This window comes from Corapipo altera, unplaced genomic scaffold (assembly GCF_003945725.1).
Source record: "Corapipo altera isolate COAL_440 unplaced genomic scaffold, ASM394572v1 1, whole genome shotgun sequence".
Classification (NCBI taxonomy): Eukaryota; Metazoa; Chordata; class Aves; order Passeriformes; family Pipridae; genus Corapipo; species Corapipo altera.
The window spans coordinates 5187261-5202588 of NW_020884873.1; the positions used below are offsets into that span (position 1 = coordinate 5187261).

Below are 15328 nucleotides of genomic sequence, written 5' to 3' on the forward strand. Positions count from 1 at the left end.
GGGGAGGGGACAAAAGGCGCGAGGGCGGGGCGCGCGGGGCGGCGCGCGGCCCTGCACGAGGAGGGGGCGGGGCCCCGCGTTCACCACAACAACAGGCCCCCGGCGCCCGGCCGACCACGCCCACCGGGGGCGGGGCCAGCGCGGGGTAGGCGGGGTTGCCGACCGCTGCGGCACCGCGCGCGGCGGCTCCTCGGTTCCCGGTCCGTGTCCCGATCCCGATCCCGATCCCTTGGCCGGTCAGCAGGAATGCCGCGGAGCTGCTGGGACTGGGTCCTGCTGCAGCGAAGCGGGGTTTCTGCTCTCACGTTGTTCTGCCGCCCAGGCGGCGCTTCTCGCGCTCCGCACGCGGCCGCCACGCGGGAGCCGGACACGCGCCTCCGCCCTGAGGCGCTTCGGAGCCTCAGCCCCACGCCCAGGGCCGCCGTCTGTCCTGACCCCGAACCGGAGGGAGCTGCGCTGCCCTCTGTTTTGAACTGTATTATGGAAACGTATTCAGCAACAGATACGCATTAATTACCTTCGTGTGGGATGTCCCTCATGGAGCTTCAGCGAACACACCAAGCCGCCCTGACTCGCTGTGTCACCTCACAACCTCCCAGTTTGCTGCCACAGTCCAGTTCAAAACAGATACAAGGGATCATTGTACACAGCTGCCTCAGCTTAGGGCCCTTCCTCTAGTGAAACCACTGTAAAACTGGTGTTTAAACACAGTTTAGGACCTCCCTCCCTCCCTCATAATTTTTATACCATTCAGACTTTTTTTAGCACTTCCCTTTCATTCATTTAGTTAACATTATCATTTTTAGCCTCTCCCCTTCGCACCTTACACTTCCACGCCATTTCCAGTGCCATCTCCAGCCAGCCAAGGGCCCAGGGCTGCTGCTTGTGTGAATGTGGCCATGGGCCACAGCCTAAGAGCCCGACCAGGGAAAACTGGCTGAGGGTGGGAACAGCTCGTTTAGAGAAGAAACAAGTCAAAAGAAGCAGTGTGGCTCAGTAAGAATGAGCAAGCTCTAATTTCATTGCCGTTTTTAATTTTGCGGGATCAAGGGATACCCGGCGAAATTGGAAGGAAGCAAATTTAAAATGGTGCAAGGAAATGTTTGTACCCTGTGTAATTAACACATGGCATTTGTTACCATGAGGTTTCATTGAGGCCAGGAGATTAGCAGGATTCAGAAAAGGATTAGACATTTATATGGATACCAGGAACATTCATGGTCACATTAGACAGGATATAAATAAATTTTAGAAGGGATATAAACTGTCAGGCTTCAAGGCACAACATAAACACGAACTGATGGTGGGGGATTAGGGAGAAACTTCCCTTGTGGGCAAGTTATTCTATAATTGTCCACTACGGGGTTTCTTGCACCTTTCTTTGAAGTACCAGTAGCAACTGTTGAAGTGAGAAGGCTGGATTAGGAGGGCCAGTGGGCTGATCTGGTATGGCAACTGCTGTGCTCTACAGAGGGCTGTGAGGGTCGCTTGAGAAATGGAGTAGCAAAAAGGATAAGATATAAGAGGTAGCATCAGGCCCCCTATATCATTCTTCACACACAGACCTTGCTTTCCTTTGCTGTAAATTTCACACACACAGCACAAATTTCCTAGACCTTCCCCACCAAGGTTTTTGCCAAAATGTTCACTATTTTTCTAAGCACAGTCTTTGCTTCTGTTTTCCCCAAAACCTTTTGTCTTAGTTAATTTATTGCTTGCAGAAGACCAATATGTTATACTGAAACCCTGTGTTTCAAGGCACAATGACTGCAAGACTTGATCTTGAGCAAGGCAGTATCTGATCTCTTGTGTATTGTGTCTTCTGGCACTGGATTGAACCAGCTCCAGCAGGGTGACTGCCGAGAGGAGAGGGCAAGCTAACTCACAACACTTTGTCAACATACAGGATCACTATAAAATACCAACAGTTCTGCCTGAGAAATCTCAGGGTGACAAGTCCTCAGACACAGCTTCTTTTGGGGCAGTTACAGAACTCCACAGTATTACCTAATGCCCAGTTCTTCCATGGAGCAAACTTTTTGTCCTCTGGCCGTGTAAAGGCAGTTTATGTTGCATTTCTGTCTTGCTCTATCCTGACATTCCTCCCTGAATTCCTGTAATGTCCAGCTGTGGCTTATCTTACTGATGCATCTTTGCTTGTTCTTGACACCAGGTCAAATAGCTTTGTAGTATTCCCACTCTCTATCCCACTAAGAATTTTGTGGACTTTAATGAAGACTCCTAATCTCTCTTTTTGTCAGAGGAGCTATGGTACCAATTTTGCCTAACTTTTTTTTAAAATTATTTTGGCTCCCTCTATCGTCCCCATTATTTCTGTTGGAGTGTGTTTTATATTGTTCTTTTTATGCAAGGATGCTGAGGGCTGCCCACAATCGCTTAAGGTTGCTTCACTTTGCTCTAGATTCTTACACTGCTCTTAAATCACTTCTTTAGATTTATTACTCCAGCATAGAAATCTCTGCTCTCCTGCTGCTGTTCAACAGTAGGCAAAGACTTGGTGAATACAATATGGCATTTCCTTTTCTTTGATCCATGTGCTTCTTTCCTTCCAAGCTACCTTTGGTTATGAGTTTTCCTGTTCATAACTAACAAAACCAAAGCCTGCTTTGAGCAGTGTCCTTTCCCAGTATGCTATCTTCTTCATCTTTTTTGGATGGATCATCTTTTTTTTTTTTTTTCTAGGCTGTTGGTAATACTTCCCCTACCACTGATTTTTCAGTTCAATTACCAAACCTGGCTGCTCACTGCCCTCCATACTTACACTCCTCCCTTACTTTCTGTGCTTTTTCTCTTCCTTTCTTCCCAAACTGGCTGAGGATTGAGTCCTTCTACCATGTAGAGTCACACTGAGAAAGAACTCTGATTATCCTGATGGGCCAAATCAAAGCCTCTTGTTTTTGTTGTTCTGGGTAATCTCTGGGTTTCTGAGCTCATTTTCTTGAGAAAAAAAAAGCCAAATTCAAAATGCCAAATGCAAATAAAAAGGTTGTAGAGATGTAGGGACTGCATGTCTCCACTCCTGTATGACAAATCATTTCATCTAGGAACAGAAGGAAGGGAGGACTGCTTTCCACTTTCTCCAGAGAGACCTGCCACCTGTGCCTGATTTAAAGCTTAAATGTAATATTAGGTTAATGACAGGTAGATCTCTTGTAGCCACGTCTGAAAGAGGATGGATTACTGACTGGTACAGGTCAGTTCCTCAGTTTCTCACCAGCTGAACTGATATTATCATTAATAAGGATCTTCTTTTAAAAATTTCTTAGCTTCCTTGTGTTTCCACATCGTGGCTTTAAGCTAAAGTCTGACTGACTAGGTTTCTGTAAACTGGGTACAGGAGACCTGCAATCTTCCCTCATAAGGACTCAGAAGCAATTGCAGAAGTGCTTTTGAATAAACCTCAGATTCTGCTCTCACTGGCAGCACATTCTCAGGAGGACGGAGCTTTGGGAGGTTCAAGTTTTCCTAATTCAGGGAAAATTATTTAAGGATAGCTTAAACCCAACATTTCTTCAAAACAGAACTTTTGCATTTCTCTGTGTGAATTGCTTCATCTCCCTGTTGTAGCATGTCTGAATTTTATTGCTCCCCTTTTTGTGCTGACCTCCCTCAATAATCTAGCACCAGCAAACCTCACTGCCTTTGCTTCTTTCTGCTTTCTGAGTTATGAAGTAGAAGACAGGTGTGATTTAGCCTCCTACTTTCACCCCAGGCCACTTCTACCTTCTAGGACTCTTCATATTTTGATCCATCTTCAAGTTCCTTGTTCCCCGTTCAAGGCCTCCTGAGAAAAGAGATGCTGTAGTTTACATATCACAGTTGAAAAGCCTTACTGAACAGAGCAAAGATTGGAGTCAAGTACTTGGTGTTGGGGGTCTGGCTTTAATCCCTTGATCTGCTTTTCTGACTCAGACAACTAATCAAGGAAACTGAGGCACATAGAGTGAAAATGGGGGCACAGATTTTTCTGGGTAGTAGTGGGACTGGGGTCGTGGAGGCAGCCAGAGGGATCACAGAAGAGGTGTGGCAGCAGGTGAGAAACTTTACTTCCTGTAACTAAACCAGGAGAGTCGAGAGAAGAAAGCCATGTTGCATTTTGACAATTCTTTATTTTGCACCATTAGTTATGATTTTACTGGTAGGGAAAGCAGTGACACACAAGGGACTGAAATAAGAGGCATGAAAGCCAATAGGAGTGGTTGAAGGACAACAAAATACATCTGAAATAGAGGACATTGATGTAGTCAAGAGACTGTGTAGGATGAGAGAGACACAAGGGAAGCAGGGGATGAGAGAAACTGGTAAATACCGTGAGAGGTGGGAAGTAAATACATCTCCTTTCTAATCAGCAGGGAGTAAGGAAAAGTTTGTAGTGACAAACACTTGCGGAGTAGAAGGAGCAGGAATGCTGTGAGGAGTAGAGAGAATGAGCTGTGAGCAGCTGAGAGAGTAAAGTCATGGAGGAAGAAGCTGAACGCAGAAAGATAAAGAAATGCCCAGTGAAGGCAAGGTCAAACAGGAGGCTCTGCTGGTGAGTGGGGTGATGCTGGGTTGAATAAGAAGGTGAGATGAGGAAGGTAGAAAATATGGGATCTAAGCAGCCTAACAAGGTGAAAATTTAACTTATCAAGAGGAAAGATGATGGAGTCAATGAAAAGGTGAGCCAATTGTTAAGGTAGAAAATGACTGGAGTGCGCAGGCAGCTGCTAATTGGGGGCACGAGAGAGTACAGGGTCTGCCTGGGCAGTGCGAGAAAGCGTGGGAGGCAGGAACTGGAAACTGAAGGAGAACAAGAGAAAACTGGCATTCCCACTTATTTTTTTTTGCCACTGTGATGCAATGAACCAGCTTGCACAGGTCTGTTGCTGAAGTTGGATATACGGTGTCAGTACAGCTGCATTTAAATTTTAGCTAACGCAAGCAGGGCTTCAGGTGTAGCTAAGATACAAACACTTCTCTTTAGCTTTGAGTTAGCAGAAGGTTTTCCATGATTTCTGCAGCCTGCTTGAGGCTCATCTGCTGAAGAGCCTGTTGCTTGGTCAGAATGTATTCTTCAGCTCTTCATGTGCAGACCCAGCTGCTATGCCTTGGAGGGTGCAATCACAAAAGTGCCACGCAAGTATTCGTTTTGTCTCCTGGATGTACACATTTAATTTGCTCATTGTACAAGATAACGTGAAAGCAGTCATTCCCAAGAACCTGGCCTACCATCTGAAAAACTGACTGCTGCTCTTTGTAACAACCCAGCTATTTATTTCACAACACTATTTGCAGCTGAGCAAACCACTGGAAAGTAGAAGCGGTTTCACATTATTGAAGTGTAGCCACGCTTTCCGTGAAGCATAACAGCAGTTACACACATCACCATTGGTTTAGGCAGAAAATCAGCAGCATCGTGCCTTTTTAGCTTGCATTCACTCTCTTAGTCACAAAGCATTTACCTACTGGGAATTTGGCTGGCGCTGATGTGGCAAAGCACCCTCCATCATGGCTCCTCTCCTGTGTGCTTTACTGAACTACATATCAAACCAACAGATCTAAGCCTTGGATCTCAACGGATTTTCTGCCCCTAATCCATTGGGGCTGAAAACCACAGGTTGTAACTTGATGTTTTATCCCCTAGAGAGCAATCAACAGGCGAACAATAATTTGTGGCAACGGATTTGAAGCCAGGGAATCTGGATCTTTCCAAGTCTTCCCCAAAGAGTAGCACTGAGAGGGGCCCACCGCGTGCGGGTTTGTTTGTGGTCAGCCATGCTCACAGCTGCTGCTGAGCACCGGCCTGTACATCTGGCAGAGAGACAAGTCACACAGGGACTGGCTTGAATGGCTACAAAACAAGATGGGGAGCTAGTGATCTGCCCTAGAAACCTCGGCGAAGAGACACACAAACCCCGGTGCTTTTATGTCTTTCCAGGTCTGTTGTCTCTACTTCTGCTGCCCACAGCTATTCCACAGGCAGCAGTGCTATGGCATAAACAAAGAGATACTTTAATTGTTTCCAGACCAGTGGTTAGCAATGGTGCTGATACGTGTACCATGTGCCCCAGTACTGGTTCCTGTAGGCTGCCTCTGAACACCCATTGGGATTCACCACCTCAGCCTAAGCTTATTCGGCTCAGGTGCAGCATGCTGGGGAGGCAAAGCACTCACAGGCAAAGAGAGCAGCCCCAGATGAAATGCAGAGGATGCTCCACAGCAGGGCAGTGCTCCATGCATAGAGGAGCTCCTCATCAGTCACTCCAGGAGAGAAAAGCTATATATTCCTTGAGGGGAATTAAAAGACCATTTTGCTTACAAGCCATAATGATTCAGTTCTCTGTTCAACACCTTCTTAGATGGGGATTAGAGATATCAAAGCAGAGCTGGCAGTGCAGCTGAAATTTTCTTTGTTGCAACCAGCCTTCTGTAGCCTGGACCTAAAGACATGAGGGAAAGCTTGATTTCTCATCTAAAGCTGCTGATCCCACACACTTCGAGAAGTGCTGAGTACCTATTGCACGGAGCAAGACGGTTCCTGTTCAGCACTGGTGCCAAAGCTGTGCTCCCAGCAGAGGTTTCTGGGCCAGATTCAGGGTTGACGTAAACCACTAAGCCCATCCAAGTTAAAAAATGGGATGGCTGTGTGCATACCAATTCCCGCAGCTGTGGAGGGGCTGGAAAGGCAAAACCCGTGGTGGTTTAGGCTAAGGCAGACCTTCCCAACACTTCATTTGACACCCACCTGTTAGTTGCTTTTCCTGCTATGCTACTTCTGTGGTGAGTGCAACTCCCCGGCGCTAACTTGTTGTGACCTCACCACCATCCATTTCCAGCCTCACCGATACCTCCACTTATTGCTGCTACATTTGGCTAGGGAGATATTCAAATCCCACGCCTTCCATAGCAGTCATCAGAAATTAAAAGTAATTTATTTCTAAGTCTTGCTAAGAATGGGATACGAGGTTACACTGATGCATGACTCTAGAAATTAGGCAGAGCCTCATGGAGGGCTGAGCAGCCATCCAAACATTAGCAGAACTGAGTCGTGGTTCCAGCTCTTTCCCTGAATTGCTCTGTGCCTTTGAGTAAATCAATTTATATATTTTTTCCTCATCTATAAAATGAGAACGGTCGTATTTAGATACCTCAGGGAAGTTGTGAGGCTTAATTAGTTAATGTTAGTGCCTTGTCAGTTCTCATTACCATGGTATCTCCATGTTTATTGCTTTGAAATTGTAAAATGCTACTTACATGCTAAACATTATTATTTAAATGAAGTGGAGCAACTTAATCCAGTTTCTCTGTAAATACCAAAGGCAGGGAGTAGACATTCCTGGTATTGGCATTGGTATGAGGTCTGCCCTACTTGTAGAAAAGTCCCCCTGACATATAACAAAACTGATTTATTTCCAGATTCCTAATGTAGCTGTTCTTGAAACAGTTAAACTGAATTTTTACCGGTTTACCTTTTTTAGTATGTATAATTAAGTTCACTCAGGACAAACACAATTTAAACTGTTCAGACACAAGGTTCACTCCAGTGCAAGGTTCATTCCAGCTAGGATCGCTTCCTCTACCATAAATAATCCAGGCAGGTCTCAATCAGAATAAGGTCCATGGAAGACTTTCAGAACCTGTCAAGTCACTCAGAGAAAAATGACTGTAGGCAGATCAAAATGGGGAATGGCTGTCAGATTCATGGATTGAAGGGATTTTAGGTGCCCAGACTCAAAGGAAAAGAGCTAGTGACTAATCTGGTTAGTCATCTCCAAACCTTTCCTAGAACAGTCCTGCTTGTAACTGGGGAGTTTTGAGATACTCAGCTTTTCCTGACACCACTTAAGGGAAAGCTCCGCAGGAGCACAGCCTAGACCTTGGTGGCTATTAGAACAGACCTGGCAGCAGGACCAGGGGGCTTGGGATACTGGCATGGTTTTGCAGGTGCTTGTGCAAGGTGTTGTCTCCAATCACCATGAAAACCAATGTTCTAACTCTGTCCAAAGGATTGCTTGCTGGACATGATTTGCATGGCAGTGGTCTCCTTACTCCTGAAATAACTGTCTGCTGGAAAGTAACCCTGCCTGGCAGATTGAGCCCCTGTGTCCTCCATGGCAGCTCCGCTGTTCAGAGGCTTTCAGAGGTGTGGACTTAGGCCATGTGATGTATTTAAAACAGGCCACACAATGACAGCAGCTGGTCATCTCTCTTGGTCACTAGTCCAGTTGAACAGCAGCGTAGAAGTAAAAAGAAAAGACCTGCTTGTGCCATTCGTGGCACCGTCATCCACTGATTCTTTCAGCTGTTTCTGTTTTACCACCTCTCAGCAAACACTTGCAGCTCAGCTCCAGGGGTTCCCATGCTGATAGGATGTCAATAAAACCTGCTAGTGCTCCTTAAAGTTAGGCAGGAGGGATGCCGTAGGCTCCTGAACAGAGATTTGATAAATAGATCACAGTCTTGCCCAGAAGAACCTCTAGGCTTCCGTTCCCAGCTCCCCAAACAGCTCTGCCAACGTACCTCTGCTTTCCCCCTCCTGCAAACCACCTGCCTGTGGTGGAACAGTTGCTTCTGTGGAGGCACCTGAGTAGTTTTAAACCTGTGACTTGATAAAAATACAAGTAGGTGTGTAATGGAGAAAGGCCTGCATTGGCAGGGAGGAGGGCCAGCTGATTTATTCTTTCTTCTGCACTTAATAGCTTTTGAGTTTTGGGATTCCCACAACCAGGCTTCCTGGTTCACCCTCATGTCTAAGCCTCATTTTCCTGCTGAGAAGCAAGGGATGTATGCTGGCAGCTCTGTCTGTCTGCCCCAGCCCCCAAGATGTTCTCTGCCCTGCTACATCATGGCATCAAAAAACCCAACCACTTGATCACCCAGATCAACAGTATCATTTGCAAAAGCACTCGGCACCCAACCATCCTGCCAGTTATCTGAGTGGCCATCTTTGCCTTGTCTGTTCCCAGGGGCCACTCCCAGCAATATGCAGACAAAATGGGTAACTTTACTGGAAGCCGTGGGGATGACCCCACTTTATGCTCTGGGAGAGGGCAGAATCTGCCCCCAAGCCCCAAAACATGGCAGGAAAGCTTTGATTTATACATCTAGACAAAGCCCCACAGGGAACTGCTGTATGGAAATAAAACCCATTATGCTTTACAATTAGAGAGGGAAAAGGCTTGGGGTTAAAATATGAAGTGGTCAAGCTATTAACCTTCTCATCTAGAATGAATGGTCACTAAATTATGGGGCACATCTCCTTCCTCCTCCTCCAAAGAATGGGCCTTAGGAGGAGTGGCTGAGGGAGCTGGGGTTGCTTAGCCTGGAGAAAAGAACACTCACTGGGGACCTAATCACCCTCAAAAGCTACCTGAAAGTGAGTGGTCTCTTTTTTCCAGTTAACAAGCCATAGGTCAAGAGGAAATGGCCTCAAGTTGTGCCATGAGAGGTTTAGATTGGATATTAGGAAAAATTTCTACATCCAAAGGGTTGTCAAACACTGGAAAAGAGTGCCCAGGGAAGTGATTGTGCCACCAACACTGGAGGTGTTTAAAAGGCACGTAGATGTGGCACTAGGGACATGATTCAGTGGTGGGCTTGGCAGTGCTGGGTAATGGCAATTGATGATCTTAAAGGTCTTTTCCAACCTAAATGATACTGCTCCCTTACGTGAACAAGCAATAAAGCATAATTAATCCTGCTCTGAAAATATGATCAAATACCAGCAGTGAGTCACAGCTGAGCCTGAGGGGGTTAAGGAACTTAAATCAGAGAGCCAGCACATCAGGCAAACAGCAAATCCTCCTACCACCTCCTGTCACCACGAACACCCAGCTAGGGCTGTTCCTACCAGTGACATGAAGCGTGCTGTCTTACGTGGACTCCATGGGGGGAAAGAACAGTTTGTGTAAGCTCTTGTAAGGTGGGCAGACTCTGTAAGGGATGAGAGGCCTACATGGGAGACCCAGGAAAGCACAGGAAGCACATCCAGTGCCAGTACAATTCCCTCTGGGTCACAGTGCTGGGGGGGGGCAGGGAGGGGGCAGGTGTGTGTTTGGAGAGGGAAAGGGATGGAGTTTCCAGAGATCCTATCTTTTAAGATGTAATATTGCATATAGGTTCTAGCCAGTTCTGATGGTTAAAAATCCCCTGGTAGTGTTTGGGCATATGTGCTCTGGGTACATTGTAAACTGAGCAGTTGCATTTTGCTGGTCTTAAAGCAATTCCAGACAGCTTCAGCTTGAAGAAAAATTAATCTTCCCCCTCCCTGGTAAAATGTGTCCTGCTGTGGACAGTCTATGCTAAAGGCAGCTGGATGGCTGGGAGGAGGAAAAATGGCTTGTTAGTACATACTGCAGAGATGCTTCTGGATGGAACATGTTTTGTACCTTTGATCAGTGGTCAGAGAGGATAGGGGAAAGTCTGCAGAGACAAGATGGGTCCTGCAAGCCCCCCCAGGGAAGTGGCAGCACACAGCTCCGATGTCCCAAGATGAATAGACGGAGTAGATCACCTTGTCCTGACCCCCTTGGCTTCCAACACCTGCTCTTTCCCAAACACACTGGTTGGGCACATGAGAAAACCTCACCAGCATGAGAGAGATGTGGTAGAGAAGTGTTCTCCCACCCATCTTGTGTGAGAGAATTGTGACATAAAATTCACACACAAGACTAGGGCCATCCTGCTGCTTCTCTGGGCAAGACTCTACGAAAAGCAGAGAAACAAAAGCCATGCTTCTTTTTGCAGGGTATCATCTGTCAAGAAGCATTGCCTAGCTGCCAGCCATACTTCATGTTTAAGTCCCCTGCTCTTTGATCTGGGGGTTGTGAAGAGGCGGGAGCCGGGCAGGCATTTTTTGGATGCATATATTGAGCCATACCCCACTCAGGCACCTTCTGCCAAGCATTTGTGGGTATTCAGAGTGAAGTGGGATAGGGAGCATGTCTCCAAGCCAGCACACGTAGAGCAGCAGAGAAGAGGCAGCAGTGTAGGCTTCAGCATGAGCTGGACCAGCCCACTCAAGTATGAATTTGGTTTGTCAGCAATAAGTATCCATACTCCTGTTAGCACTTGGCTGGCAAGCTGGTGTGGGTGTGCCTGTCCTTGCCAGAGTGACTCTCATCTGCCTGTGTCCTGGTCACCAGTCTTCGATGGCCCAAGGGCACAAGCAGTAACAACACTCTGCTTTGCTGCCTTTGTTGGAAGTGGGAACAAAGCCAGTGGAGGATAAAGCATTGCTCATTGCAAACACCTGCAGACCTGATTTTTTTGTGGGACCTATTCAACGAGCTTTTTGGTTTGGGATCATGATATACAAGTTTTTGGGTATTCTCTTGTTTAAGCTTATAAGCAGCCACTGTATGCTGCAGGAGTGAACCCTCTTCCCAGCTCACCATCTCTCCAGGTCCATCAGCCGGTCCACTGGCAGATAACATCCAACTGTGGCTTGTGCTCTACTGCCAGCCCTGTGGCCACAAGTACCAGGTGGCCCAGGAGCTTTAAGCTGAGGCCTAAATGATTACTGGTTCTGTCCTCTCCAAAGGATACCCCACAAGTCCACCATTTCCTGGAGCATCTCTTTGCTTTGAGAGGCAAAACTTTGGTACTTTTGGTTTTTTCTTCTCTCCTCTCTTTCTAATGCAAGTTAGAGTCGCTAAATACCCATCACAACTCTACCTTCATCTTACCAATGCATGGCTTTTCTCAACTGATTTTTCTTTTCCATAAGAGAGGGTTATCATTTGTCTGAACTAGCATCACAGGACTCAAGTTGAAAGCAAAACCAAGCAAATATTCATTTAGCAAAACATTCGGATGCCATTACAACAGCGATATTAAATATAAACCAAACTGACAACCAATATTCCCCTGCAGTCTTTCCAACTTTGAAAACCATGCTGAGGAAGATTAAGAAACAGAAAGAAAACTTGAAATAAAAGAGAAACCAGCCAAACTAATTCCTTTGATCCAGCTGAGAAAAAGATACAGGAGGGAAAGAGCTAGCATAAATAGTAACCCTTTATTTTTTTTCTTCACTACTGTTAGTAGCAGTGATCACTATGCCTCAAGATCCTTGTCTGTGAAATGAAGATGTTAATATATAGTTGTAGCCATATGCAATTTTATGCAATCTGTTAAATGCCCTTAATGCTATAGGTGGAAGGCCATAGAGGGAGGCAACAAGTACTGTAACGAACTGCCAAATATGTCACTGTTCACTACAAGATCTGCTTAACTGTGAGTTACAGACTCCATATCACTCATAGCCATGCTTTGGCTTTATTGCCTACCTTGATAGCCTGCGTGGTCAGGGTAGGCAAGACAGGAGGGCTCTGCAGAGGGATCTGGATAGACTTGAGAGATGGGCTGATTCCAATGGGGTGAAGTTCAATAAAGCCAAGTGCCGGGTCCTGCACTTTGGCCACAGCAATCCCATGCAGCGCTACAGGCTGGGCACAGAGTGGCTGGAAAGCAGCCAGGCAGAAAGGGACCTGGGGGTACTAATTGACAGGAAGCTCAACATGAGCCAACAGTGTGCCCAGGTGGCCAAGAAGGCCAATGGGATCTTGTCCTGTATCAAAAATAGCGTGGCCAGCAGGAGCAGGGAAGTGATCCTTCCCCTGTACTCTGCGTTGGTGAGGCCACACCTTGAGTATTGTGTTCAGTTCTGGGCCCCTCAGTTCAGAAAGGATATTGAGGTGCTGGAGCGGGTCCAGAGAAGAGCAACAAGGCTGGTGAAGGGACTGGAGCATAAGTCCTATGGGGAGAGGCTGAGGGAGCTGGGGTTGTTTAGCCTGGAGAAGAGGAGGCTCAGAGGTGACCTCATCACCGTCTATAACTACCCGAAGGGAAGTTCTAGCCAGGTGGGGGTTGGTCTCTTCTCTCAGGCACTCAGCAATAGGACAAGGGGGCATGGGCTTAAGCTCCGCTAGGGGAAATTTAAGTTGGATATCAGGAGAAAATTCTTTACAGAGAGAGTAATCAGGCATTGGAATGGGCTGCCCAGAGAGGTGGTGGATTCACCATCCCTGGAGATTTTTAAACGCAGATTGGACGTGGTACTGAGTGCCATAATCTAGTAAATGGACTGGATTTGGACCAAGGGTTGGACTCGATGATCTCGGAGGTCTTTTCCAACCCAATCGATTCTATGATTCTATGATTCCCATGGTGTTAATAACATGAGGAGGCCTGTGTGCGCATGAGCACGTACCTGTGTGTGTACACACGAAGCCTGTGTAGACTAATCCTTTTTGAAACTTTCTGCTTAGGGAACTGCATGGAAATCTCAAAGCTGCTGAGTGAGGAGCTTTCCAGCATCTCGGGCCAACCGTTTGGCCCTTCGCCTGAAGCGGCATGAGAGAGGGCAGGGTTTGGGGAGGAATGGTTTTCCTGCTGGCTATACCCAGAAGGCCGCTAGGTACTTCAGGCTGATGGCTGTCAGCCTCTTACATCTGTTCCTGGTATCTCCATACTTGTGATCAATGCCTGTTGAGAAATGATTCTCAGAAAAAAAAGTCTGTGAGCAGTGGCCAGACGGTGACTTGTGGTCCCTTGTTCCTTACTGGTTTAGTGGCTCATGCTGTACTGTCATTTGTGTGGCCTTGGGAAACTCAGAGGGGGTTCCCTAACTGCTGCCCTGATTGCAAATGATGAACGAGAGGCAGAATAGCACATTTGTGGTATACCTAGTATAATTCCCGGTCCCCAAAGAGGTCTTTCATGCCGGGCTCTACCGCTGGCCTTCTCTGCCCCAGATTTCATCCCACCCGTGGGGTGGGGGATGCAGAGGAAGGCAGGACTTTTCTGCCTTCAGAATGAATCTCCAAGATTCATTCAGAGTCAAGAAGTATTTTAAGCACTCCCCATCCCTTTCCTGCTGCAGCTGCTGTGCCCCATGCTGTTTCTTTGTAACACAGAGAGAAGGACAGAGGCATATTTTCTTTTCAGCACTTACCACCGCTCGGAGATCTTCACCATCTCCTGCCTGCAGGCAGAACAGATGCTCCTATTCCTCTCTTGTCCTTTCCCAGAGAGATGCCTTCTATGGTTTTGCACCAATTTCTTAAAAATAATAATGAACTTTACTGAACGAGGAGCCACACACTTATTTCTATTCTAAAACTTACTCCACCTGCCCATTTTGGGTGAATCCAGCCTGTAAGTATCTTTACTTAAAGGCTACAAACAGCCTTAGACAGTGATTGATTCATCCCACGTGTATGTGTTGTACTCGTCACCCTGGGCTCCAGACTAGGGCCAGATACACAACCACAGCTGAAAAAAACCCCTGATCTGTGGAAAAACTTTGACTTAGAAGGAGAGAAATAGTTGTAGCACAGGGAATAGTTTTGGTGTTCACTTATCCCTTATGCTGTAACTTTAGCAAAAAACACGTAATTTTTTTAATTAAGGTGGCAGCTGGCGCTGCTTAGGTCTTTGAAGTTATGGCTATTACACAGCAGATCAGTGTCAAACCAAACTCTGTCACTGCACTCATACCCACCATGCCAGAGTCTCCCTCTATTCCCACAGAAATATACTCTGGGAGACACTACCTGCAAAGCACTCACAGCACAAGAGCAGCTAAAATTGCAGTGGTGTGCTCTGTGGTGCTTTAACAAACATTTGCCCCTCCCAAAGTTCCCCGCAAAATCTGCAGCTGATAACCCCTCCCTGGGAGAGATTGGACTCTGCAGAGGAGCACTGTCAGCACATCCAACCTCCTTGCACTGACATCCCTCCCAGCACCACCACCCAAAGGCACCCTGCTCCAGGGCCCTGCTGCCAGGACAGGCAGCCATAGGGAACAAATCTGCCTCTCACCTATTTATTCTGGAGCCATGTGGGGGTTAATGCTCCCTTTCCCAATTGTAGAGTGACCCAGGTGGGGCTAATGAGTGCTTGCCTTGCTTAGCTAATTAGAGGCGCTGAGAGCAGCAGGCTGCAGTTCTGGGCTGGGGCACTTGCAGAGGGAATATAGAGTGTGTAGGTTTTATTTCCAGCTTTTTTTTTTGTCAAATAAAAACCTCTGGCAGGATAGCACAGCACAGATGGGAAAGAGCAAGGAGATGAGGCTCCCTTCTCACCCTCCCTCTTCTAATCTGCATTATTCTGGGGTATGAGAAGGAGGCGGGAGCAAAAGATAAGGAAGGCTAGACCATTTGTTCCCCTTCAGAGTTTCAGTATCTGATCTAAATGAGCACAGTCCTTAGAAGCCCAGCCTAGGCCTCCCCACTTCCATGACTCACCCCTCTCAAGGTGCCCACCACCTCTGTGGAGTCCAGCAGAGCGTGCTCCAGTAGCAGTCTCTGTTCAGAGGCACGTG

The 15328-nt window shown here is 47.0% G+C and overlaps 1 protein-coding gene and 1 long non-coding RNA gene across 3 annotated transcripts in view; both read left to right on the forward strand.

The window, feature by feature from the left end:
- Positions 1 to 390: 390 nt before the first annotated feature.
- ADA2 (adenosine deaminase 2) overlaps positions 391 to 15328 on the forward strand; it is a 55862-nt gene continuing 40924 nt past the window's right edge. For both annotated transcript variants that reach the window (XR_003529779.1, XM_027656130.1), the window contains exons 1-2: positions 391 to 996; positions 4374 to 4552. Coding sequence is in view for 1 of the 2 variants with exons in the window: in XM_027656130.1 (XP_027511931.1) it covers positions 4479 to 4552 (74 nt within the window). In the remaining variant the exon portion in view is untranslated. The remainder of the gene's footprint in view (positions 997 to 4373; positions 4553 to 15328) is intronic.
- Positions 8533 to 14121, forward strand: LOC113953234. Its single transcript, XR_003529799.1, has 3 exons — positions 8533 to 8621; positions 12157 to 12237; positions 13951 to 14121. It is a non-coding gene; the product is annotated as an uncharacterized LOC113953234 (long non-coding RNA).